Here is a 27,285-nt window from a genome sequence, read left to right on the forward strand (position 1 = left end):
GCAAGTAACATCATCATGGGTTCCACAACTGCATCACATCTTTTACAGAGAAAGACTTGATGATCAAAAGAAAAAAAAAAACCCAGCAAGTTGCTTTTTTGTTGCTGTTGATTTTAGGTAAAAACTATTTCCTAAAATACACTGAAATTTGTCCTGTCAGCTCTGTTTTGAGGCACATCAAAACCTAGCCCCTGAGGAAATAAAGGCATTAACTGCCAGAAGTTCAACTAGTTAGATTCCTTCTGTCCTAGACAGAGAACTTGATAAGAGAATCCACAAATTGGAGCTTAGTTGTTATAACACATCTTCCTCCAACCTCCTTAAATGTCAAAACAATGTAGAGCTGGCATGCAGAAATAAAGCATTTCATTCACATCCAACAAATTCACTCATATCCAACTGCCCTTGTTTCAAACAGTATGTTTCCAATTTGAGTGTAACAAGCCTGACATTTAATTTAAAACTACTACAAGGGATTTCTCCCACCAAAATGATCCAGTTATGTATTTGGGAATATCTAAATCCACCAAGAGAGGGCAGTGTGACAAGCTGAGATACAAGCAGAACTATGACTACTTAATGAAACAAGTGATCAATTTACTTATTGCAGATTAATGAGAGTCAAGTCACACTATGCAAAGCAAATCCTGAATTTTCCATGTCAGAGGCACAGCTGCAGAAAAGACCCTCCTGACAGTCCATTCTCTTCTTTTGGGAGATTTAATATACTCCATGGTTTCAACTACCATGGTTTCAACTTGTTTTTCATAGGACACTACAAAGGTTTAAGGCAAAATTCTCCCTGCACAAGAGGAGCCTAAGAAGAGCAACAGGATGGTCAAGCCCTGTCCTAGCAGTGGAATTGCTGCACTAAATGCAGGAGATTTTATTTGATGGTTTATGCTCACTCACAAATTTCTATACACATCTTCAGAGATGAAATCTGACCAAGGACATTGTTAAAGAGCTGTGAATCAAAGAGCTCTGAAGTGGGAAAAGGCCAGAAAGCAAGTTCTTTATTGCACATTACTTCAGTTAATCTTCCTTAGATTCAAAGTTTCCACAAATCAGGACATGGGAACTCTGCTAATCCAAATGGAATAATAAAATAATTAAGATGACTGATGATAGAACAAATACTGAGTGAAGGTTTGAGCTCAACAGTCACACACTCACAGTTGGAAAAAAAACTGCTTGTTAGTGGACAGCCTACCTCAGTCTGGTGGTACCAAGGCCAAATTAATTCCACTGATGTGTGTCCCCCCTCCCAGCCCCAAGTCTGCCTTAATTAATAACTGTACCAGGAATGAACTTGGTCTGAGTCATTAATCTTTTTTTAATTTTTGAGAACAAAAAGGTAGACTCATCTGAGATACTTCCTAAAGCACTGGGAAATAATTGTGCCATAGATCAGGCACATAAAATCTGAGTTCACTATAAAATTTCAACATGGAAAAAAATCTCACATTCTGGTGAAAGCTGGGCACACTCAGCTAAAATAATGCAACTGCTCTTGAGCACAGTAACACTGTTAATGTAGAATGAGAAATGGCACACTACTACTGAAAGGAAAATAAAGCCCCCCAGCTTTTGATCACCTCCAAGAATAAGCTTTATAGACCCAAAAAAAAAAAAAAAAGTAGTCTCTAGACCAAAGTCTTGGCAAGGGAAAACCCATGCCACCTCTCTTGGAATTCTACTACTGCAAAGAATAATTATAATTAAGGAAAATAGAAATAAGAAAGATTACCTTTGACCAATAGTTGTTACCATCTGAAGGCTGTTCAGTGGCCTATGTGATCCAGTTCTCAGTGGACTAGTGTCCATATCACAAAACCCAACACCACAAATGGTACTAACTGGCAACCTTGTTGGCAGTCTCACCAGAGAGGCCAAGAATTGAATGAGCATGGAGACTGAATCCCCTCTCATCCCTAGAAGTGGTCCCTTCAGGTCAGGGTTGAGGCACATTGGTGGGGCAGTCTGGGGGAAGCTTGCACTCCCGCTGCCTGTGCTGTACCTGTTCTGTGGATAAAAAGAGGGCTTCAGTCTCCAAGGCTGTCAATCCAGGTCCTTTTTCACACACAGGTGAACTAAATTCATACAAGAGTTTGGTTTTCTCTTTTGTTTGTTTTTAAAGAGGGATTACCTTATCCCAAGTGCAATCCTTAAAAAAAAAAACAAAACAAAAAAAAGAAACAAAAAAACCAAAAAAAAACAACCAAAAAAAACCCAAACACAACAGCTAGACAGTTCACAGAAGAGTCAAACACCACATCTTACTCATTGATCAAACCAGAATAATGGAACATTTGGCAGCTTCCCCCACATACCTTCTGTGTTGTTGTGTTTGTTGTCTGTGTTGAGGGCTTAGTGAAGGTTATTTTCACAGGAGACATGTGTGGTGGCAAGGAGTTGGCAATGCTCTGCATTATATTACTCATCTTGGGGCTGCCACTTACAGGCACTGTGATAGTTTTAGTGACAGGAGTCACTGCCTTTGGGACTTCTTTCAGGAGAACAGGAGAAGAACTAGAGGAGTTGGTTCGCCTTCTCTTGCGGGGCTTTTCATCATCATCTGAGCAGCTGACACCTGGAAAAGAAGTACTTTTTCTAAATTATATTTTCCCCAGCTGCAGCTCTCAGTGCTTTCTAAAACATCACAGCTCGCTGAGTCTTAGCACTGGCTTTCAATTAAGAGAAAGCAAAATAGAGGATAAATTATTTAAGGTCACAACTAGCCTGTATCACACCACAGATGGTCTTAGTCCTTGATATAGACCACTATTAAAATAAAAAAACCACTTAAAACCCCAAGCTACTCAGTTACTGAGTTACTTCATTCAGTTTAAGTGACTAAAAGAGCCAGTACAGGGATTTCATTCTGTCTCCAGAAGCTTGACTAATGAGAATATGCACACCAGAGGTTTGGGATAGTGTCATGCACATTTCAACCTGCACATATCAGTTTTAAACCTTACACTGCACTGTTGTTGTTGCTGGTTTTGTTTACAGCAACTGCACTGCTGAAGTTTAACCTCCTGCAGTCTGCTCCAATTTCAACCTTTGTACCTGATTTTATGACATCCTTATTATTAGTTACTTTTCTTCCCTTTCACCTCAACACAGCATCCTGAGATCCTGGTTTTATTTTTTTTTAATGATATCATTTAAGACTGGAGGTCAAACCTCACTTTGTCAGCTTCTGCCTTGCTTGGTGTGGTTTTGTGCAATATATATAAATGAGCACACAGTCATGAAAAAGAACAAAAATGTGGCCTCAAATGTGTTCATTCTTGCTCACAATCATCTACTGCACACAGAAAAAAAAACCAAACATCATTCTGCAATTTGTATTTCTGAAAGTAACCACTGTCAAACAATTTAAAGACAGAGATATGCAGAAAATACACATTTCCCTTATACAGAACAAGGTTGAAGATGTTTTTTAGAGTGTCTGGGGCTTACAGATAAAAAAAATGCTGTCCCACTAAAAAGCAGACTTGTCAGTAACCCAAGTAAACTTGGTTGACAGTCAATCTTTAATTAGGCTCCAGATCTAATTACGGTCAACCTCTAATTAAAATTACTAAATATTCTGGCATTTGAAAACTGAAGATGCAGGAATTTACATGGACAAGAAAGTGACCAGCAGCACAGCAAATGATTTCTGAAAAACAGGATTCTCTCTTAGAACCAGCTCATTTGCAGGTAGACTTCAGAAAGCTTGAATGGGAGCCTGAAGATGGGAGGCTGAGCTGGGGAAAGGGAGCAGAGGCTCTATTCTAAGTTTGTTTTTTTAAATTTGTTTTTTTTTAATTTCAGTTTTTTGTCTAAGCAGTGATCTCCACCCATAAAGCAGAGAGATTTGGTTTCCTGACCCTGAGGTCTATTATGAACAGACCTTTGGTTATGCCTGTGAGTGCCCCACACAAACTGGTAACCACTGAGTAATCACAGCTGAAAATTGCCAGTAATCACATTGGAAATGTGCAGGAATTTCAGAATCATGCTGAATCAAAAAATCCACAAGCAGCCAGGATGTTAGGACCCTGATGGGTCACCAAGAAAGAAACACTGAAAGAGAAAGCTACTTGTTTCTGGTTCTCATCCACCATAAAAACAACAAACCCAAAAAGCAAGAACGTAGAAGTGAGGAAGATTAAATTAGAGAACATTATTTTGTTACACACAGCTCCTTTCAACTCCTGTCTTCACTGCTGGGGTTCTGCAAGAACATTATCCCCACAATTTCATGTTAGAAACTGCATTTGCACAAAGTTCTCTGCAGGCATTTAGCTAAAAGGTAACACAGCTCAGCTGTAACTCACTCTTGACAAGCAAGGAAGCAGAGGCACCCAGAGGTTAATGGCTCAATCAGACTGTGGCTGGGATGAGGTCACAGATCAGTGACAAAGTGGCAAAGTCACCAGGAGAGAACCCAGGACTCCTGAGTTTGCTCTCAAGTTGGTTTGTTAAAACTCAGGTGAAACCACACATCCTGAAAGCCACACAATACCTTAAAGAAAAACTAAAAATGAAGCAAATAAAGTGGGGGGGGAAAAAAAAAGAATCTAAAGATGGAGGGAATGAAAATGAGGATCCTTTTATCATGTGTCTGGATTGGTTTTACACTCATTATCATGTCATAATTCAGTAGAGGTCTAAATTAAATTTTTAAGAGGTTAAGAACATTTTCCCCTGAATCTTTAAACTAAAGCTGAGTGATCAGTGCATTAAATCAGAAAAATGAAAAATCTCAATGTAATGGGTTCTGTGGCTTGATACAGACATTAAAGATGGTGGTTTGCAGGTAACACTGTTTATGTACAATGTAACATTTCTGATCAGCCGTAAGTTTATATAAACACTGCACAGATAGCACAAAGATGAAAATGTTTTTTTAAATATTTAGGCTATCCAGAGCAAGCATAAAAATGGCACCTATTAACTTCACTGTTAATCTCAGTTTGTCACCTGCATTTTGACAGACAACAAATAAGGACAGAGGAAACATTTTTAATTAGTAGTTAAATAAAACTACCTTTGATGAGCTGGAAGTATGTATGAGGATACAGCCTGCTTTTAGAACTAGCTGGTTTATTAGGCAAAGAAAGAAGGGGAGAGAAACAAGGAAAACAAACATGGTTTAGATACTGTGCCCTGGATTTCCAAATTTAAATTCATAAAGATGGGTGGCTGGTGGGACTTCATATGGAGTTTGAGTTTCCCAGCAACTTGAGCCCCACTAAGACCTGCTTCCAAATAAATCACAAAGTGACCAGACAGAATAAATTGTAAACACACAGATGCTTGCCAAACTACTGCATAATAAAAAAGTCCAGGCTAACTGTGAAAGTGGAAAGCAGGGAGCTTTTTTAACTCAAACAAGTGCCCACTGTGCACTGTTTAAGTAGAAGAGGTAAGGCCTCTGCAGAAGCCATCAACAAAGCCACCTTAAAAACAACTTCTGAACAAGCTGGATTAAAAATCCTGATACACAGCAATTCCCATATATATATATATATATGTTTGGGTTTTTTTAAGTACATTTCACTCTTGCTGTCTTTGTCGTTACTGCTCCCTGCAGCATTTTCCAGTGAGTGGCTTTATCCTCAGCCCAATTTCTCTGTAAAAGGGAAGCAATACACTCATACCTCAGCCTAAAGGAAGGCATAAAGGCATTACATGACTTGCCCAAGGTCAGCAAGTTTAACTCAGCCCATGCTGCAGTCACAAGCCTGTCCCTTTCTTTCCCTTTTGTTAATCAGTGGCTAATATCACTTACTTTTGACGTAAACAGTACTTCCACTTGGCAAGACGACTACATTGGAGGCTGGACTGGCAGGTCTGGGGGACTTCACTGTTGCTACACTGCCACTTGGAACAGGGGTGGATGTTGGGGTTGAAGTGGTACTTGTGTAGGAATAGCAAACCACCACTGAAGAGGAGAAAAGACACCTTCCGAATAACTGAAGTGCAGAATCCCATTATTCTATCACTATTTTAAACAGTTGAAATGGAAGTCAAAAAGACTTATTGGGTCATTATCCAAAACTTTGGACTGTTATTGTTGATTACTCCCCAGTTTGATCTAAATTGTCACAGAATTCAAGGCCTTCAAAGACAGCACAGAAATCAAACTTCCCCTTCTCCCATCCCCAGAAACCTGTGCTGATGATTCTATTTTATTGGTATTAATGTGATGTTTTACTTCACAACTTGTTATTCTTCAGTTTAGCATTAACTCAACATTTTGACCTCTTTGCTCTTCTGCAATGAGCACACCTAGACAGGCAAGTGACAGAAAATAGCTCATGCATCTCCTCAAAATTACATCAGTTGAAAAAACCCAAAATATTCCTTCAGCAAAGAACAAATGATTTTTTTCAATCAACCTTTTACACTGTTGCTTACTGGTACAATGATCCAGTATTTCTCACAAAACTAGAATAAGACAGCCCATTTCAAGAAGTGTTACACATTCACTGGTCGCATGAAACCTATTCAGCAACATTAGGTAGAATGTGTGCCAGCATTATTTAGATGGCACAGGGAGATTACAAGGAAATTTTAATTTGTTAACTTGGTGTGTTTAATCTGAAGTAAAAAACCTACAAAAACCAACAAACAACATTAAAAAAAAAGGAAAATGTGCTTGACTTTCACTAAAACCTACTCACATTCTTTAAGTCAAGTGTTCAGAAACATCTCTCATCACTGAAGTAGTGGATTCTCCTTCCCTGGAGATATTTAAAAAGAGACTGGATGTGGCACTGAGTGCCATGGGCTGGAAACTGCATTTGTAGTGGATCAAGGGTTGGACTTGATGATCTCTGAGGTCCCTTCCAACCCAGCCAATTCTATGATTCTATGATTCCATGACTTACAGCTCTTTACAAAATCTTAAGCCAATGGTCCAAGTTTTTATAGTCTGCAGAGCTTGAACAAGTTATCCAGTGAATCTCCCCCTCATTTCCTGGCAACTGTTTTTTTAATTTCAGTTGCTAGTATGCTCACTAACACAAAGCTGTCAGGTTTATGCTGAAAAGCCATCTTTTATTTAAAAGAAAAAAAAAAAACAAAAAACTGCACAATAAGGATGATTCTTTTTTTAGAAAAAAAAAAATTAACCTAACACTTAGAATCCAAAGGCAAAAACACACTCCTGTGACATTGTTTTTATATTCCTATTGATTTCAGCAGAACCCCAGCTTTCTCTCACCTTCTTTGTTTCCAGTTTCTGCAGGAACCGGAAGGGAGGCGTTGTGCTGAACGGCTGCGTTGGCGACAGCATTTGCAGTCACAGTAAAAGCTGTCTGAGGGACCAGGCGTGGCATCAGGGGCACAAGTCGACGACCTTCTATAGACCATTCTGAGGAGCTGTTTGGTCCAGACATACTAAAGAGAAATGCACATTCCATAAGTTTTTTGCCAAGTTTCCAAAATACTTGTTATTTAAATGGAGCTTTTTTTTTTTCCTCGACAGCGGACGCCTAAAACTCAGCTTCTAAAGAACCTCCAACTTCCTTCATTTCATGAAAGCTCATGTGGTTTTCCCACCTGATGTAGAAATCCTCCCATAGAATATTCAAGAGTTGCTGCTTCTTCCACTGTTTTGTTTCACAGAGCCCTTAAAAAGCCCTGGATGTCAGGGTCAAAACCCCATCCTTACTTTAGCTACTGTTCAATTAAAGTTGGTACAGACTTTACTTCTGGATGGCCAAAATATGAAGACACCCAATAGATTTCCTAAGAGAACTGGAATTGATTACATTACAGGGAAAAAAAAAAACAAAAAAAAACTTGGCTTCTAATGCAAATCTTATTTTAAAAAGGAAAGTTGGTCAGATTTCTTAAAGTAGTCCCAAAAAAGGTAATGGAATATTAAATTCTTTACAGCCTGGTCATCTTCCTCAAGAGAAACCAGCCTGCTGCTCTCATTTTCTCTTAACCTCAGAACTTACACAAGAATTAAAATGTTCCAAAATATGCTGCTGTTACCTAGATGGAGAAGTGCTCCTGTGTATGACTGGTTTACATGAGTCATTTGTCAAATCAGCAAAACCAAAAATGGAAAATTATTTTCCAGTGCTGTTACATACTTAAGCAAATCAACCCATTTAATGTATTAATATATTCTGGAAAAAAAAAACAAACTTCTCACGTGAACAGTTGCAAACAAACTGCAGTAAAAGCTACCACAAATTAGTTGGTAAAATGCAGGTCTGCTCTGTTGTTAAAGCTTGATACACTTCAGCATTCTTCATACATATTCATATAGTATAAGCAGAGCTACATCAGCTGAGATAAAAATACACCATTAAAATAAAAAGACTACAAATGCTGCATCTAGTAAAAGCTATCAAAGTCAGCTTTCCTAACAAGTTAGAGAATTATTTATGTCAACTACTAGAGTACTGACCATCACTTACAAAGAATTACCACAGAAAAAATAAAGTGATGCAGCAGCACTTCAAAACTGCACCTTGTTTAGATTATAATACCTCATCTGTTGGAAGTTCAGCACCTCAGGACAAACTTTACATTCATTCTGTAAAATGTTAAAACCAGAACTACTACAGAAAAGGGAAATTTGAGTTAAGAAAAGAATCCTGATTTGACAACCAAATGCTTATTTTTCATTATTCTTTTCCCTTTTGTTTAAAGAAGCACAAGGAAACTGGTGGGTTTTGTTTGGTAAACAGTCTACATCTATCTCTTTAAGCTTCAACACTAAAACCCTTAAATGTCTTTCTGCAGCACTGTAACAGGATGCTGATTTTGGCAAGTCTAGGATCAGGCAACTCCTAACTCCAAGTGGTCTGCTATTTCTATGATTTCCTTTTTTCTCTCCCCATAAATCCCAAGCTACACGATCCAAACTTAAAAATCAATGCTTGTAACACAGAAAAGAAAGAAAAATACACTTGCAATCCAGCTTTAAATAGTAAGGCTGTTAAATAACTATCAAAGATATGTAAGCACTTGCCCTCTTGCTCCTCTCCCTCTCTCCAAATCATGTGGAGCTTGCAAAAGCAAATGTGAGGAGGAACCAGCCCAGTTGATGCCAGCACAGCAGCTGCATCAAGCAGAGAACAGTGGACACTGATGTCATCAGTTAGCTTGCTGCATTTTTTTTACTCTGACCATTTTCCCCCCACCCTCTGTGCTGATAGACAGTTTTCCATTAATCTCTCTGCCACCTCTTTCCTTCCCTGTCTCTATGTAGTTCTGTCTGTCTCAACACAGCCTTTCCCAACAGGTTTAAATAAACCTAAAGGTAAAGCAAAAAAAATAAAATAACAAAGCAAAAATGTTCCTCCTGCTTTTGGATTTATCTTTATTCTCTCCTCTCTGTTTCTTCTGGCCTACCTTACAGAAAGCTTTTAATATTGTACAGCAAATGAGATGCAAACCTGACCAGATGCCTTCAGCTGCAAAACCTGACCACAGTAAGCACCACTGTAAATCCAACACGGTAATTCCTTCATCCATACACTGTTTTATAGACTGCTCTTTCAAACACCATCCGTCTTCCAAGTTCTACCATTCATTAAAGGCATAATGGATTTTCCAGAGGATACCTTTGGAAATCAGACAGAAAGTGACCCCTGACTTACTTGTGTGCAATAGTTGTCAGTCGTTCATCATTCACTGCTCTCCGAACTTCGGCTCGATGTCGCTCCGTTGAAATACTATTAAAAAAAAAAGAGCCATCTGTTTTAGTCAGGCAGAGACATGAATATTTATCTAAAACTTCCAGCTAAAATGAAATTTATGAATAACCCACTCAAGAGACAAAAGGGATCGGGCATTTACATTGAAGAGATTTGTCACTTAACTTCGGCTATCACGGTGAGGAAGAATGAATGTGTTGTTGTTCAAAAAATACCACTAAAGACTAAAAAGAATATTTCTGCTCATAGAACTGCACAGCAGCTAGAATCCAACCTCCTGGTGAGAGCAATAAAGCACACAGTGACAAAATTAGCATAAAAAACATGCAGTTACACCTTGATGTAACCTGGACTCCAACACCTTGAGGTCCTACCTTGATGAAACTCCAAGCTAGCTGACATCCACGAGCTAGCTGTGAGGATTCTAACACCCCTCATCTCCCCAAACACCAACAAAGCAGTCAGGCTTCAACCACAGAAGCAGAGCTACCAGGAAAACAGCTCATCAGTTCTTATTTGAAAAAAGGTCAGCTTTACCTAAGCACTTTAGAGAGTTCTCCAAGAAGATCCTTCTTCTCCTTCGTGAGGTCTCCCTGTGCACGTAAGGCACTGATGACACCTGCATAAGCTTCCAGTTCTGAAGAAGCAGAGAAAACAGTATTTCTACTTAATGCTTGCAGCAAAGCAAAGAAAAAAAGTTATTTTCAGTATTACTGAGAGTGTTCTATTAATTTTCAAAATCATTAAGAGGAACGTGTCTTTCAGTCATTTAGTGCTGACACAATTGTATCATCACAGAAGATTGTCTGGTTCATAAACTCAAGCAAATATTTCAAGTTCTCTCTGAGCTGACAGCTTTCAGGCAGAAAACTTGAAGAAACAGGCCCCAGATTTGAAGAGCAGCTCAGAAATCTCTAGAAACAGGAATCTTTGAAACACATAATTATTAAAAGTTCCACGGAAAAGCTTGGCATGAAAAAAGAAATATGTTGTCAAAAGAACAACTGGTTTTTCCTTAATGATTTCATTAATGAAGACAGAGAGCATTAGCTCTAGTTTGTTAAATATGAGTGTCATAACCTTTTATGCCCATTTATTTGAGATGTACAACTGCTTGAACCTGAAAAGAATGCAACACAGAGAATTCAACTTGCTCAGCACAAAAGAAAAAATCCAGCCATCCTTAAATGTTGAGCCATCACAGGGATTAACTCACAATACAACTCTGATTTAACATAGATCTATAATTCCAGGTGAATCCCTGCCACTGGTGTTTTAAAAAATAACAGTAATTAAAGGCTACTGAAACTTCTGAATTTTGTCCTATGAAGCAGGGTTGAAAATGCACCCAATGCAAACAATGGAGTTATTTTAATTTAATTGTTAATTTGCCAGAGAATAACTTGCTATTCTAAGCTTAGCACATGGAACTCCTGCTTTAAACTAGAAAGAAAAATTCTTTTGGTATTTCTGTAGGTGTCTTTCAGCAGCCAACCAAACCAACCCCACAACAGATTCCAGTTAACCAAAGGCAGGAATAAAAGGGGCAGGCCAAAACCTAACACCTCTGAAGTCTCCTGCAAAAGGAAAAGCTGAGGCTGCTCTGAAAAGCTTTCAGATTAGGATTCCAAAGAATTCATTTACAAATCAAATCAAGGAATTGTGCTGAAAAGAAGCCCTGCTCTCCTGTCCTGATTAAGCAGACAAAACACAAAGCAGTGTGGCTTTGGTTAGCTATGCAGCCTGCACAGGGATGCAGATTGACCTACAGAAGCATTTAGAGCTCCAGATACAAAACATTTCCTAATTAATGCAGTAGTTATTACTAATATCAACATTTATTTAGACAACCACGTTACAATATTTAAGATACTAATTATTTTCCTCTGTTATCAACATAAAGTAATTCTCAGATATAACCACATAGTTATTTAGTAAGGCTATTTTTATTCTTTTTGCATTTTTAATAGAGATCCTCTACATCAGTGCTTTAAAATGCACATTTCTGGCTTTTTAGAAGCTAGTAATGAGTATGGAACAGCTCTAGCTAGCTTCTTCACCTTTCTGAGCACATAGCTATCAGCTACTGCTCTGCTCCCTTTCCAGCATGAAACACATCAAACAGATTTCCCAAATAAATATTATTTCAAGTGTAAGGTGCTGCCAGCACCCCCTTACTCAGTCATCAACCACAAACTCCACAGAACAAGGCTAAGTTCTGCACACCTTGGGATGCATTTCAGCCTCACCTACACCACTGCACTCCACTCCTTCTGGATTGCCCAGCTACTGCTGTACAGTCACTAAATAAGCTGGAAAAAAGCTGGAAAAGCAGATGAGTGTTCCTGGATGGGACTGTTAGATAGCTATTTCTCCCCACTCCCCTTCTCCAGGCTGGTGGTGAAACTGAGAGCTTCTGTACCCTAGAAGAGAGGCTGCTGCTACAGCCTCTGATCCTCTGTTCTGCTGGCAGGGCCCTCTTGTGGGGACAGAGCTCATGCCAGAAAAAAAAAAAAAAAAAAAAAAAAAAAAATTTTTTATTTTTTTTTTTTTTTTCTTCCTGTCAGCCTAGGTTATGTCATTGAAGGAGGTGTAGCTGCAGTTCTGTTTGGCTCAGCTGCACCAGCACAGTTCTGCCAGCTGGGGTGGAAGGGTTTTTTTTGTTTTTTTTTCCATGCTCCAAGCCAGAAGAGCTACGTTAACAAAATTTAGTAGCACAGACCCAGTCCAAATCTTTTGGCATTCTGCACTTCCTTCTAGTTTTCATACTGCTTGAGCCTTGCTTAAGACCAAGGCTGTCACTTTAATGGCTGCACGGCTCAGCTGCAACGGTGTGTGCAACATCTGCATCAGTATCTGCTTCAAGGTAACACAAATCCCAGATTCCCAGGAAATTAAAGGAAAAAGGCAGAGAGGGAAAATAAATTCTCAGCTCTCTGAAGAATACAATGGATGGCTTCATAATGTACAAGAACCCTGCAACAGTTAAGTAGACAACATCACCTTTTAACATTCAAGTAAGAGGAGAAAAAGCTGCAAGTTGAGTGACACAGGAAGTTAAGAGGAGGTCTCAACTTTCCCTCTGTCAGCTCTCATGTTATGGACCTCAGAAGGAAATCTGACAATAAACCTACTTTGTTTTTTTTCTCTTCTAATACTTCACATCATTAAACTGGCAACAAATCCTTAACAGGTTGAAAAGAAATTCTGAGCTCTGAGAACTCAAAACCAACTGCATCAATAGTTTAATAAAGAATTGTGGCAGACAAAAGTGGATTTGTGGAAGGAGTAAATAAAACCTTCCAAAATACAAAAGCAGGTCTCCTTGTACACCTGTATCCAACAAGAAAATCCCCCAGTACATATCTGCTGGGCTGGAGGCCTCAGACATGTAAATTTATTTGAAACAATGCTCCTGTTGTTGTGACAATTAAGAGAGAACATTGTTTTCACACCTCCCTGATCGTTTGTGTAACTGCAAATCACAAGACACATTTTTTTCTCCTGTTTCAAGTCTTTAGAATATTACCTTTACTACTTGAACTCAGTTCTACTACATCAACTAAACCAGGGTTCTGTGATTTTTCTGGTACAGAAAAGTGTCTAAAAGAGAACTGAAAGACAAATGGAGACCCTCCTCTCACAGAGTATCCCACTGCATGTTAATAATCATCAAAAGAACAAGCGATGCAACACTGAGGCAGAGATGGACCAGGACACCCATGAAAGATTCTACCAACCCCAAACAACTCTGCTTCTATTCATTCTGCCCAGGCAGAGAGCATCTGCCAAATATCATTTTAAGCCAGGGCTGTCAAACCAATGACACATGCAAAATGCAGGAAATGACTTGTAAGTTGCCTGTAGACATATTAAAAGTATTTCATGGAAGCAGCGGGCAGGCAAATCTGAAAAGGGCAAACATACAGACCCACAAATTGTATCTTACTGTACCCAGTTTGCGGAGGATCCTCTTGCACTCATCTCTGCTGAGATCCAGAAGGGTTGGCCACACCACAGGCATCTTGCCCTTGTGTCTGTGCTCCCACAGAGCTCAGCCTCGCTGGAAAAAGGGAATATAAAGGCAGTAAGTGCGAGTCCATCATCTATCGATTTCCCAAGCCGATAAACCCTGCTCAAAACTCCACCGACCGAGACATTTCCCTCCCATCCCCTCTCCAACCTTTGTCATGGCATGCTTTGCCATGCAGGAATTCAGCAGCTTCACAAGGGCACGGACTTCCTCGACTCTATCGCTCAGATCCATCACCCCCGAGTCTCCCTCCCATCTCCTTCTCAAGCCTTTCTTTCCTTTTTCTTTTTTTTTTTTTTTTTTTTTCTTTTTCCATGCTGAAACGCTCTCAGAATTGATGTGCAAGTCTCCTCCCTCTCTTTATGCACAGAGCACCTATTATAAGAACTCTTCCTGCTAACCGCACGCCCCCCACCCCCCGAGGGAATGCATTTAGCACCCGCCTTATTATACGGCAGAACGGTTAAAAAAAAACAAAAAAAAACGTGAAAAAAATTTGCTTTTCACGTACCCACATCAACCTCCCGAAAATACCCAAACACGGGGACACCCCCTCGCCCGATCGCATCTCAGCAAGATCCCGGGGGTGGCGGGGAAAGAGGACTCGGTGCAAAGAGGGGAATAATGGGAAAAAGAGGAGCCGGAGGCGAGCGGGGCGAACCGGCTTGTGCCTGCCCGTGTTCCCCCGGGCAGGGAACGGCACGGCGGGGGGTGAGGGGTGGGCACCGGGAACAAAAGCCCCGGCGCCTTCGCACCTTCCAGAGCGGGTCTGGCAGGAGGGAGGATCTCACCACCAAAGGAGCCCGGAGGCAGCCGCCACCCGACGGTTCTCGGGGCTGGGGACAGGCGGGAGCCAGCGGCGATGGGTTCCCCGATGGGTCCCCGCTGGGCTCCGGGGAAAGGGGGGGGGGCCCGGCCGGCAGGAGGGAGGGAAAGAGGGAGGGAAAAGAGAAGAGCCGGCGGCCGCTGCTTTCCCGGCGCCGGGAGGAAGGGCAGAGCCGGCGGCCTGCAGGCAAGGGACGAGGCGCTGCCCGCGGGCTCCGGGCCCGTGAGGGGGCGGCGGGTCCCCGCCGTCCGGGGAAGGGGAGCTGCCCCTCTCCCCGAAGGGGAGAGCCCCGGGCAAAGCGGGGGAAATGAATAGGAGGTGCCGGGGAGCGGGACCCACCTGGCCGGCCGTGCTTGGCACATCGAAAGGCTCCTCAGCGGCAGGGCCCCTCCTCCCCCCCCGGTGCCGCTCTCGGGTTTGTTTAGTGGCGACGGCGGCGGCAGCGCTTCCCCGGGCCAAGATGGCGGCGGGACGCAGTGCCCATGCGCGGCCGCCGCGCAGCACGCCGGGAGTTGTAGTCCCGGCCCCACACTCCCCAAGGGAGGAGATGGAATGAGCGGGTGGCAAGATGGCGCTGGAGGAGAGCGATGCGCATGCGCCGAGGCGCAAAGGGCGCCTGGGAGTTGTAGTCTTCTGAGCGATGGTCGACGCGGTGGGAAGCGGCGACGACCGTCCCGCCATGGCCCGGCGGCCGGGTACGGGCAGCGAGAAGGGACAAAAACCCGCGCGCATCATCCGCCGCGATGGGATCGCGCTGCGATCGTGCGGTGCCGCAAGCGCGGGGTGTTTTAAACCCATCCCGCACACCCCTAAACATGAGGCTGAAGGGCTGATCGCTGCTCCTGCAAAGGTATCCGGCAGCCCTGACGTCAGCCTTGACGTCATTTGGCCGCTTCCAGCCTTCTGACTTCAAACCGGCGCCGGTTCCGCGCGGTGCTGCGCGGGGCTGCGGCCACCGCGGGTTCTGTGCAAGCAATCAGGGCATGAAGGAAAAACAGAATCCACGCCCTAAAACCCCAGCTCAGAAGGGTTGCGGGGTTTTTCTTTGCTCCCTGCCGTAATTCATCGGGGAGTGAAGGAATCACCTGCTCCCCAAAGCCGCCAGCATCAAATTCGGAGCCCCGGGGACTGGCAGATATTTTATATAAAATAGTGAATATAACTTCTGATTATAACTCCTGATTATAATTCCCTCCTGCACCTTCCAACCTGGTCTAATGGGAGGTAACCCCATGGCAGGGGATCAGGACTCGATGATCTTGAAGGTCCCTCCCAAGTCTGTTTTTTTTTTATTATTATTATTTATTTCCTGCACGTTTCCAAGAAAAGCAGCGTGGTATTTATTTAAAAGTCCTTAGATCAGATTAGAAATGGTAAAGAAAAATAAAATAGTAAAATAAAATAAAATAAAGCAAAGAAAAAAATCTCTGGGGTGCAGCTAAAGCTTCATAACAATGTGTCTATGTTGGTGGTTGCGTGGTTCTGCAAGAAAGGAAAGAAAAAAAAATGCCTAAAATCATCTGCAAAGATATTGCTGGAAAATGATGCTCCAGCCCCTTCAGGAGGAGCATTTGCTGCCGGGTCTCCGTCTCGCAGGGCTTCATTTAACCCTCCAGGCTCTTGTTTCCTGCTCTTCATCTTGCACGCTTCCTGATTTTGCAAAGCAAACGGGTGCCCTGGGGACGGAGAGTTTGATGGGAGGGAGGGCTCCTCCTTCTTCGGCTTTCTCCCAGAAAACCTTGGGTTTTATAGTTGGCTTTCAAAAAGGCAGAAGCAGCCGGGTGGTTGCTGAGGTGAGGAGAAAGCAGGTGGAGGGGGTGCAGTGAGTTTGCAGAGCTCCGAGTGCTGTTATTATTTCCAGAGAATTGTACAGAAAAATGTTTCCTCCCTGAATGTTTTCTTGCTTCCCATTTCCTATTGTTCTCTACAGCAGTTTAAATCTCAAGGACTTGAAAACAATGAAGCTGAACAGTAAAGAAGAGCTTAGACTGATTTTCCTGTACTCAGCCCTGGTGAGGCCACAGCTTGAGTCCTGTGTCCAGTTCTGGGCCCCTCAGTTCAGGAAGGAGATTGAGGTGCTGGAGCAGGTCCAAAGGAGGCAACTGGGCTGGTGAAGGGATCCAGCAGAGATCCTGTGAGGAGAGGCTGAGGGAGCTGGGGGTGTTGAGGCTGGAGAAGAGGAGGCTCAGGGGAGACCTCATCACTCTCTGCAACTCCCTGAAAGGAGGTTGGAGCCGGGGGGGGTTGGTCTCTTTTCCCAGGCAACTCTCAGCAAGACAAGAGGCCATGGTCTCAAGTTGTGCCAGGGGAGGTTTAAAATCATAGAATCATAGAATCATAGAATTGGCTGGGTTGGAAGGGACCTCAGAGATCATCAAGTCCAACCCTTGATCCACTACTGCTACAGTTCCCAGCCCATGGCACTCAGTGCCACATCCAGGCTCTTTGGAAATATCTCCAGACATGGAGAATCCACCCCTTCCCTGGGCAGCCCATTCCAATGTCTGATCACCCTCTCCAGAAAGAAATTCTTTCTCACCTCCAACCTAAACCTCCCCTGGCACAACTTGAGACCATGGCCTCTTGTCTTGCTGAGAGTTGCCTGGGAAAAGAGACCAACCCCCCCTTGGCTCCAACCTCCTTTCAGGGAGTTGTAGAGAGCGATGAGGTCTCCCCTGCACCTCCTCTTTTCCAGGCTGAACAGCAGGTGATCAGGCATTGGAATGGGCTGCCCAGGGAAGGGGTGGATTCTCCGTGTCTGGAGCTATTTCCAAAGAGACTGGATGTGGCACTGAGTGCCATGGGCTGGGAACTGTAGCAGTAGTGGATCAAGGGTTGGACTTGATGATCTCTGAGGTCCCTTCCAACCCAGCCAATTCTATGATTCTATACCCCCCCCAAGGAGGGGCAGATATCCAAGTTATCAGCTGAGCTGATGATATCCATCTAAAGAGAAATATCTAGTGGTAGGGTAAAACCCACCTCTTTCTCATGAAGATCAGTAAAATAAGGCAGAGGAGTCTACAAAGTGCCTGTTTCTCTTCAGGCTTTCAAACTGACTATCAAATGAAGCTGGGAAATCACAACCCTGGGGGATGCTTCCACTACCTACTCATCAAAATCAGGGGAGATGAATTTCACCTGAAATGCTGCAGCAGCATCAAAACACTGAATGAAGAGTGGTCTGATTCTGAAAAGTGCTGGGATGGGAATTGGTAACTGCAGAGCAAAATGCTAACCTTAAACCAGAGCTGTAAACATGCTCCTGAATGAAACCCCTGATTTTTAAAGCCTTTCTAAACAAGACCCTGCCGAAGGCAAGTGCCATCATCTCTGCACACCCTGAGCTAATTAAAATAAATGTCCTAAGGAAGATGCACACCAGCTTAGTGCCCCAAATTATCAGAGACACCACTGCAAACTGAGGTGGAAAAGTGTTTCTTAGTTGGATTACTGTGGTCGACAGAAACAGGCAGGGCAGTCTCACCTTTACCAGAATAAAATAACTTTTTTTGAGGTTTGTTCATCAGTTTTAAGTGTGCTGTGTTAGCTGAGTAGTGGTTTTATTTCATCTGAGGTGTTTTACGGAATAAATAATTACCTGGCCAAGAAACTACCAAAACCTCATTTTTTTATTTTATTTTTTTACATATTATCCCTACTAAAGTGTGAATTTGAGTTGAATATTCGAATTTGTGTCATCATTCATGCACTCTGCTCTCATACACACTCTCCAGTGGAATCTCTGCCAACAACACAGCTCAGAGAGAGCCCCCAAAGATTTTCTCAGCTCTGTTCAGCAGCTATATTTGTTAATTAGATCAATTTGGTATTTTTTCTACCTTATTTTTATTTTTTTTTTCCAATGTGGGATGATTAAAAGTCATCAGGGGCCAGGTGGACAGACAAACACTGGCAATAACATCCATGCATATGCATGTACTCAAGGAAATGGCAAACACTTCATTTCCTCTGGGCACACAGAGCAGAAGAGATGTGAAAAATGAGCCAGTTATGCATGAGACGTCTCAAGCTGCAACTGCTGGATTTCTACAGATACTTTTTATTTTTATTTAGGATGAAGACTCAGACTTGGAAATCATAGAATCATAGAATTGACTGGGTTGGAAGGGACCTCAGAGACCATGGAGTCCAACCCTTGAACCACCGTTGCGGTTGCTAGACCATGGCACTGAGTGCCACATCCAGGCTCTTTGGAAATAGCTCCAGACACAGAGAATCCACCCCTTCCCTGGGCAGCCCATTCCAATGCCTGATCACCCTCTCCAGAAAGAAATTCTTTCTCATCTCCAACCTAAACCTCCCCTGGCACAACTTGAGACCATGGCCTCTTGTCTTGCTGAGAGTTGCCTGGGAAAAGAGACCAACCCCCCCCTGGCTCCAACCTCCTTTCAGGGAGTTGCAGAGAGTGATGAGGTCTCCCCTGAGCCTCCTCTTCTCCAGCCTCAACACCCCCAGCTCCCTCAGCCTCTCCTCACAGCATCTCTGCTGGATCCCTTCACCAGCCTGGTTGCCCTCCTTTGGACCTGCTCCAGGACCTCAATCTCCCTCCTGAACTGAGGGGCCCAGAACTGGACACAGGACTCAAGCTGTGGCCTCACCAGCACTGAGCACAGGGGCAGAATCCCTTCCCCGGACCTGCTGGTCATGCTGTTCCTCAGCCAGCCCAGGATGCCATTGGCCTTCTTGGCCACCTGGGCACACTGCTGGCTCCTGTTCAGCTTCCTGGCAATCCAAACTCTCAGGTCCCTTTCTGCCTGGCTGCTCTCCAACCACTCTGTCCCCAGCCTGTAGCGCTGCATGGGGTTGTTGTGGCCAAAGTGCAGGACGCGGCACTTGGCCTTGTTGAACCTCATCCCATTGGGATCATCCCAACTCTCCAGTCTGTCCAGGTCCCTCTGCAGAGCCCTCCTGCCTTCCAGCTGATCCACACTTCCCCCCAGCTTGGGGTCATCTGTGAATTTGCTGATGATGGACACAAAATAGGCAAAGAGAGGTCTGGAAAACACGAGGGCCAATTTTTTGCTGGTAGTTGTGGCAGCACTGTTGCCATTTCCTGCTGATTAACCTAGAAGCAATTTTCTATTACCCATAAAAATGGGAGGGCTGAGATACCATGAACAAAAACCAAAACCAAAACAGATCAGTAGAGTCCTGAAAAGTGTAAGGAACTTAAACCAAGGCCAGAACTCTGCACTGGTTGATCAACTGGGATGGATCCACCAAAGTTGTGTCTGGAGGGGAGCAGAGATGAGTCCCAGGAGATGCAGCAGACCCACTCTCCAGCTTTGGTTCTGTTGCGTCTTCTGGAGTCAAGTTCCTATCACACAAAAATCCCTTATCTGCTGTACAGCCCTAACCAGTCCTAGGGACAGCACAGATCTTTCCACAAGAGTCAATTAAGGTTATCAGAACTCAGAATGACTCCACACAGCCAGTTTAGATCTTCCAGCCTAATCCAGGGAGGAAATGGAGATTTCACAGCATTTCTAAGGGTCTTATGAATAAACTGTCAAGAGTGCAGTGGTTAGATCCTAAAAAACTGAAAATAAAGACAATATGGTTTAGGCTTCCTTCATTATTACAGAAAAGTGGCTAAATATTCTGCAGGTGAAATTTTCTCAGTGAATTCAGAAAAATAAAATGGATTCATTGTGGGCAAAGGAAGAAAATGCAGGATGTGAAAGCATTTTTTCTAGCTTTAGTTGCCCTCCAGATGTTAATTGCTTTCTTAGTTCTCATTACCTATATCCTCAATCTCTGACTGAGTCATCAGCTAAAGGAGGCTCAAAAGTTAAAGAGTACTTTCTGACTCTTCAGAAAGCAAAACAAGAGAAACTTGTCAGCAATTTTCATTTCCTAAGGAGCCCAGGCTCAATAGTGTGAAAAAAACACAAGGTAAAAGGAGTCTGTAATAACCCACTCTGTTTTGTAGTTGAGGCAAGCTAAGAACTCATATAATTAAAACAGCTTCAAGCAGTAAATCACTGATTTTTTACAGTTTGGTTGTATTAATCTGATATCTTTGCTCCAAGTGTGTTCACAGCAGCTCACCATTAGCTTCCCAGTTACAGCCAGTAGAGATGAAACTGGGATTCATCAGGACCTGCGGCATTCTTCATCTGCTGATGACCTGAGCAACCCCACACAAATTCTCACCTCTCCCGTACCTCTGTTTCCCTCTTTTCTAAAATATATACAATAAAATCTTAAAAAGCATGATAAAATCATTGCTGAGTCCACCATCAGCAAATTCGCAGACAACACTAAGCTGGGGGGGAAGTGTGGATCAGCTGGAAGGCAGGAGGGCTCTGCAGAGGGACCTGGACAGACTGGAGAGTTGGGATGATTCCAATGGGATGAGGTTAAACACGGCCAAGTGCCGGGTCCTGCACTTTGGCCACAACAACCCCATGCAGAGCTACAGGCTGGGCACAGAGTGGTTGGAGAGCAGACAGACAGAGAGACCTTGGAGTCTGGATTGCCAGGAAGCTGAAGAGGAGCCAGCAGTGTGCCCAGGTGGCCAAGAAGGCCAATGGCATCCTGGGCTGGCTGAGGAACAGCATGACCAGCAGGTCCGGGGAAGGGATTCTGCCCCTGTGTTCAGCTCTGGTGAGGCCACAGCTTGAGTCTTGTGTCCAGTTCTGGGCCCCTCAGTTTAGGAAGGAGACTGAGGTGCTGGAGCAGGTCCAAAGGAGGCAACTAGGCTGGTGAAGGGATCCAGCAGAGATGCTGTGAGGAGAGGCTGAGGGTGCTGGGGGTGTTGAGGCTGGAGAAGAGGAGGCTCAGGGGAGACCTCACCACTCTCTCCAACTCCCTGAAAGGAGGTTGGAGCCAGGGGGGGGTTGGGCTCTTTTCCCAGGCAACTCTCAGCAAGACAAGAGGCCATGGTCTCAAGTTGTGCCAGGGGAGGTTTAGGTTGGAGGTGAGAAAGAATTTCTTTCTGGAGAGGGTGATCAGGCATTGGAATGGGCTGCCCAGGGAAGGGGTGGATTCTCCGTGTCTGGAGATATTTCCAAAGAGACTGGATGTGGCACTGAGTGCCATGGGCTGGGAACTGCAGCAGTAGTGGATCAAGGGTTGGACTTGATGATCTCTGAGGTCCCTTCCAACCCATCCAATTCTGATTCTATGATTCATTAATGAAAGTGATATACAAAAGCCACACCTTGTTATTTATAACAGCACATTCTGGGTTTTCTTTTTAAGAATTTGCTCCATTACATGCATTTCAGTAAAATTAGTTTCTTCTTCCAGTAAGGGAAAGAAATGTAGTGACCCTCAAGCTCTGACTTTGTATTCTCTACAAGCTGACATCCTCAGATCCCTCATCAGCTTAAAAAAATTATTCTCCTCAATTACAATAACATCAATTGTAATTAATTAAACTTTCTGGGCATTTATGGAATAATCTATGTCTCACCACACTCCCTTCTATACCCTAAGACAATGGAAGGGGGAAAACAATGAGCTGGACCTTGGAAGCATCATCAGGGAGATGGCCCAAGGGACTGAGCAGGGATTTTCATGTGGAGAAGGTGATTTGTATGCAGCCCAGGTCACCAGCACAAAGCCAGGCTTCTCAGCTCTTCAGAGCCTGGTAGGAAAGGAGCCCAGCAGTTCCAGCAGGATTATTAATTGTATCTCCACTTTCATGGCTACAACCTGATTGATAGAAACTCTGAAATAATCTTTTTTTTTCTTTAGAGCAGGGTAGCAGAGAGGTGCATCAGGTTGGTCACTAGATGAGAACCACGCACACAGCTGCTGCAGCTGCTTCTTTTCCAGCTATAAATGGAGCATTTTCAGCTTCCAAGGATCTTATGGTAACAATTTCTAAAGTAAAATTTGGAAAATAAAGGAAAACAACATTATTTGTATCAGTCTGACAGCAACTGAGAGAAGTAAGATACTTACTATGCTTTTAAACTAAGAGAAATGTAAAACTGTAGGTAATTTAAATTTTTAAGGACTTTAAAGATGGTTCAAAGTATCTTCCATGTCTTGTGTAAGAGAAATAGCCTGGATTAATTATTATCAATTATTTCTTGATCTATTTTTTGTTGTTGTTGAGTTGTATTGCCAAACCAATGAAAATTCCACTTTTCTTAAGGCAAGAAGGCACTTAAGGCACTTCTTAAGGCATTCCTGACACCAGCATCTCTGTTTTAATTACATTCTATCGCCCTCAGACCACTCCTAAACTTCCTCTTTCTCCTCAAAACATTTCTTTTTTTTTTTACTCTCGGTTTGAGATAAGAGCAGAAGCTTCAGCAACGTTTAGGTGCTGGCAGCTTGCCAGAGAAGCCTTTTATCACAGCCTTGTCAGATGCTGGGATTGCTACCCAGGACTATTTGTACTTAAATCCACAAAGATATTTCAGCCACTTTCACTGAAGATAGCTTTGTATTGCTGGTTAAGAGGTTCGTTGGGGTTTTTTTTTCCCTCCTATTATAAGCAATTTATATTATTTTCAACATCCCTGTTTATTTTTACAAATTGTAAAGGCTGCAGTGCTGAAAGTACCTCAATTCAGCAAGGCTGAAATCCATCCAAACGCCACTGTGCATTGAGTTGAGTACCCATTTAAAGACGTTTTTGTTACACTTGAGGCAAAATCTTGTTTATACAACCTCAGATAATGAAAAAAAATAACCAAACCACCTCCTCTGTGTCATTCTGCTGCATAAGAGGAAATTAAAGTTGGTACCTTCTGCAATCTAGGGAGGCAGAGGGAAACCTCTGCCCTCTTCGCAGTGTGCTGTATTGGTCAAGAATGTATGAACTTGCTAAGAAGAAAGCAAAGGTACTTAGAATAGAGAGCACAGGAATAAAGCAAAATATTTTAAGTTATTGCTCCACTGTGCAAATTGTGTCCCTACCTGTGGTCACTCACACACACATTACAAACCACAGGTAACTCTAAACATAGTTCTGCAATTCAAAGGATTTATCCCAGATCAGCATTGAGCAGAATTCAGCCCTGGGAGGTCCTGGTTTGTGTTGTGTTTTAGGGGAGATTTCAAGTTCTCTCTCGAAGTTGCACTTTTAACCCATCACCAGACTTGTTTGTTGCTTCAAAATTCAAGTCAACTCTTTAGTGAATGATTTGCTCCTGATTTTGAGTAAATATTTGTTGGGGAAGCAAATGTATCACCTGTCAAACGATGTATTCAATCACTCTGGGCAGAACAAAACAAAACAAATTAAAAAGCAGCTCCACAAACATGATAAACAGTTAATGATCCTAATCCCCTGCCAGGCATTTGCTTACCTGGACAATCACCCACCTTGTTCTTCCTACAGATCCAATCATTTATAAACTCCTTATGCCCACTTGCTTAAGGATCCCACTCATTTGCTGTGCCCTGAATTCAATAAATTACATTGATCCTGGAACACCTTGCAAATGGGAAGGTGCAGTGTTGTTGCAGAGTGAAACCAGCAGTGGAGAGGGGAAGCAAAATGGTGCTGGGTTTCCAAAACAGAGAGTTTTGCCACTGTGCAGCCTTCATGGAAACTTTGTGAGAGGTTCTTGTACTTTTTTTTATTATTATTATTAGTAATAGCATTATTATTATTATTATTATTATTATTATTATTATTATTACGTTGGTCTGACCACCCCTGCCTAGCAAGTCCACGTGCAGAGAACATAAAATAGCAGGAAATAATAAAATAAATAGGGAAAAATAAATAAATATACAATAATAAGTATATTAAACAGGAAAAATAAAAAAAAGCTCAGATTCCCTCACTTTTCACTGGTGAAATGCCTACAGCAAGCTGTAATCATCTGCTTGGGCTGGGTGAAGCTTTCAGAAACTGCAGCAGCTGTGGTGAAAGCCAGGATAGACTCAGAGAGGTTGTTTGCAATTTTAAAAGCTGCTTTCCTTTGCAGGAAGGGAAGTAGCTGCAGGCCAGGACAGCTGTGAGTAAAGACAGAGTAAACACGAATACAGCCAGTACACAAAATCAAGTTTTTTTGACACAAACATTCGTGTGGAAGTCCAGCTCTGCAAAGCCAGCAGCCCTCAGGGCTTCCTCATATTGAAGATCTGATAGAGAAATCTATGAAAAGCAGCATTGTTTGAATCAGAATAATTAAAATATATCCCATTGAAATAGAGAAAATGCAATTGGAGCTGGGTGTGACAACCCTTGAATATCAGCACAGACATGGGGAACTTTTACTTGAAAAAAGAATAACCATGAGGGAGGAGCAAGGATGCTGCCTTACTCTGGCTCAGGGCTGGAGTGAAGTTGCTCACTGGGCAGTAGTATTGTGTACTCAGTGGGTACTCACTGTCTCAGAGGTGCCCTCTCATACAATGTGTAAAACTTACTATTCCCCACCTTTGCCTTCCCATTTTCCTGAGCTGCAAGCAAGCCCTGGACACCAGTATCTTGTTGTTCATCCTGGCACTGCAAATTTCAGCACAGCTCCAAGGAGGATGGGTAAAGATACAACAAAACACCTCTATGGGATTAACCTGATGTCCATTTAGTTCCTGCAGACAGGTTATCCCAACAATGGGGCTGTAAGAGTCACAATAGAATGCACTAAGAGTCATTAAAGCATTTCAGACTTCAAATATTCTCTTGCAAAACAGCTTTTTGTAGTGAAACGAGGCAATGAGGCAATCAGGTGTGGCTAATTACCAGGTGGGAGGCGTAAGCTTGTGCCATGCCCACCTGTGCCCAATTAAGGCCTACCCCAAATGTGCATGAGCAGGATTGGGCAACTAACAAAAGGCTTTCAACTTGTTTAGCCTTGAAGGTGAGAGGAGGCACTTTGAATTTCTCTGTTGGCATCACTTTTGGCCAGTGGTGACAACCAATCCAGAAAATTATTTTACTTCTCTTCACAAAACTCACTTACACCCTTGGCCCATCAAGCCTTGAAGTTTACTAAATATTTTCGTCACTTTTCATAGAATCATAGAATTGGCTGGGTTGGAAGGGACCTCAGAGATCATCAAGTCCAACCCTTGATCCACTACTGCTGCAGTTCCCAGCCCATGGCACTCAGTGCCACATCCAGTCTCTTTGGAAATATCTCCAGACACAGAGAATCCACCCCTTCCCTGGGCAGCCCATTCCAATGTCTGATCACCCTCTCCAGAAAGAAATTCTTTCTCACCTCCAACCTAAACCTCCCCTGGCACAACTTGAGACCATGGCCTCTTGTCTTGCTGAGAGTTGCCTGGGAAAAGAGACCAACCCCCCCCGGCTCCAACCTCCTTTCAGGGAGTTGCAGAGAGTGATGAGGTCTCCCCTGAGCCTCCTCTTCTTAGGCTGAACACCCCCAGCTCCCTCAGCCTCTCCTCATAGGATCTGTGCTCGAGTCTCTTCACCAGCCCAGTTGTGTTGCCCTAATTGGGCACAGGTGGGCTTGGCACAAGCTCCCACTTCCCACCTCATAATTAGCCACACCTGATTGCCTCATTGCCTCATTTCACTACAGCTTTTAAATGCAGGAAGCCTGGAGGAGCACACAATAGTACTTAAATAGTACAATCCCAAAAGGCAGAACTGATTTTCAGCCTGGGAATGAGATATGCAGCTCAGAAGTACATGAAGGAGGTAATTTTGCAACCACTGTTAATGATAGAGAATCCTGGATTTAAGACCCAGCTGACCTTAAAGACACAGAAGGGGGGAGAGGGAAACATAAAAATCCATGTGCACACACAAAATTACTTTAAGAATAATTTATGGAGAAAATACAGAGTATAAGTACACCACCACCAATACAGTATATAACCCCCATTCAATGTCAATAGACAGAAACACTTTGAAATATTCTGTGAACAATACATGGATAATATAGAGACTTATTTGAGGCACAAAATCAGCAGCACACAAATTATATTTGCAAAGTTCAAAGACTGCTCTGCAGGAAAAGGAAGAAGTTTTGGTGATTTCTGCACTCCACAACAGAAGCTATTTTTTAGAAATTTCCTATTAAGTGGTAGTGTAAGCTGATTTTCTCTAAAAATAATGGACGTTTAGTAATATCATTGCTTCTTGAAAATAAGTTTGTTCTCTTTCCATTATATAAGAATATATAATATTGAATACCCATTTAAAACTTAGTCTTCCCACAACAAAAATATCATTCAGCCAACTGCAATAAATTTATGCACAAGTAATTGCACTGATTTCATTAGGAAAGCTCATATGCAAATATATTCACATGCAGAAGAGATCAGCTGTAACATGCTTGTAGTGGTTCAGATAATGCAATAGCAACAGAAGCTTTGATCAGAGAGGCAAATATGTGCCATGGTAATTTCTTTTTCATGCTGCCATTACAAAGTTCTGGTTTGTTTTGTTCAGAAACCTAAGAAGGAGTTTCAGTTCACACGTGGTTTTGTTTGGTGAATCCATTTGCAGAAGAAAAGGCCCCTCAGTCTTAGGAAATAAGGGTGAAGAATTACTTTTTCCTACTGAAATGGGTTCTTAAGATGTTTGAAAGTTCAGGTGGTTCATGTTAACATTATAAACTCATGCCCCTAAACTGTTACTGTAATTGCAGATGATCCTGCTCTCTCCTCTCTCCCTCCTTATATCAAATCACAATCCACACAGCAAATCAGATAGCAGCTATCTGAATTAAATCTAACTTAAAGATAAATGAGTGTCTTTAAAAAAAAAGGTTCTTTGATTGATTCCCTCATACAGCTCAATGTATACACTGGGTACTATCCAGTAAAAAGAA

At 42.7% G+C, this 27,285-nt stretch overlaps 1 protein-coding gene across 13 annotated transcripts in view; it reads right to left on the reverse strand.

Moving 5' to 3' along the window:
• Positions 1 to 14,991, reverse strand: part of EMSY (EMSY transcriptional repressor, BRCA2 interacting) — a 40,153-nt gene extending 25,162 nt beyond the window's left edge. For 10 of the 13 annotated variants that reach the window (XM_030464220.1, XM_030464239.1, XM_030464276.1 and 7 more), the window contains exons 1-7: positions 14,879 to 14,991; positions 13,635 to 13,743; positions 10,218 to 10,317; positions 9,624 to 9,698; positions 7,226 to 7,401; positions 5,789 to 5,941; positions 2,334 to 2,593 (exon numbers count right to left, since the gene is read on the reverse strand). In XM_030464220.1, coding sequence (XP_030320080.1) covers positions 2,334 to 2,593; positions 5,789 to 5,941; positions 7,226 to 7,401; positions 9,624 to 9,698; positions 10,218 to 10,317; positions 13,635 to 13,704 — 834 coding nt within the window. In that variant the 5' untranslated portion in view covers positions 13,705 to 13,743; positions 14,879 to 14,991. Of the gene's footprint in view, positions 1 to 2,333; positions 2,594 to 5,788; positions 5,942 to 7,225; positions 7,402 to 9,623; positions 9,699 to 10,054; positions 10,140 to 10,217; positions 10,318 to 13,634; positions 13,744 to 14,878 lie in introns of those variants that run through there. The other 3 variants (XM_030464246.1, XM_030464230.1, XM_030464251.1) reach the window with 2 other exon arrangements.
• Between the last annotated feature and the right edge of the window lie 12,294 nt (positions 14,992 to 27,285).

This window comes from Calypte anna, chromosome 1 (genome assembly GCF_003957555.1).
Source record: "Calypte anna isolate BGI_N300 chromosome 1, bCalAnn1_v1.p, whole genome shotgun sequence".
Taxonomy (NCBI): Eukaryota; Metazoa; Chordata; class Aves; order Apodiformes; family Trochilidae; genus Calypte; species Calypte anna.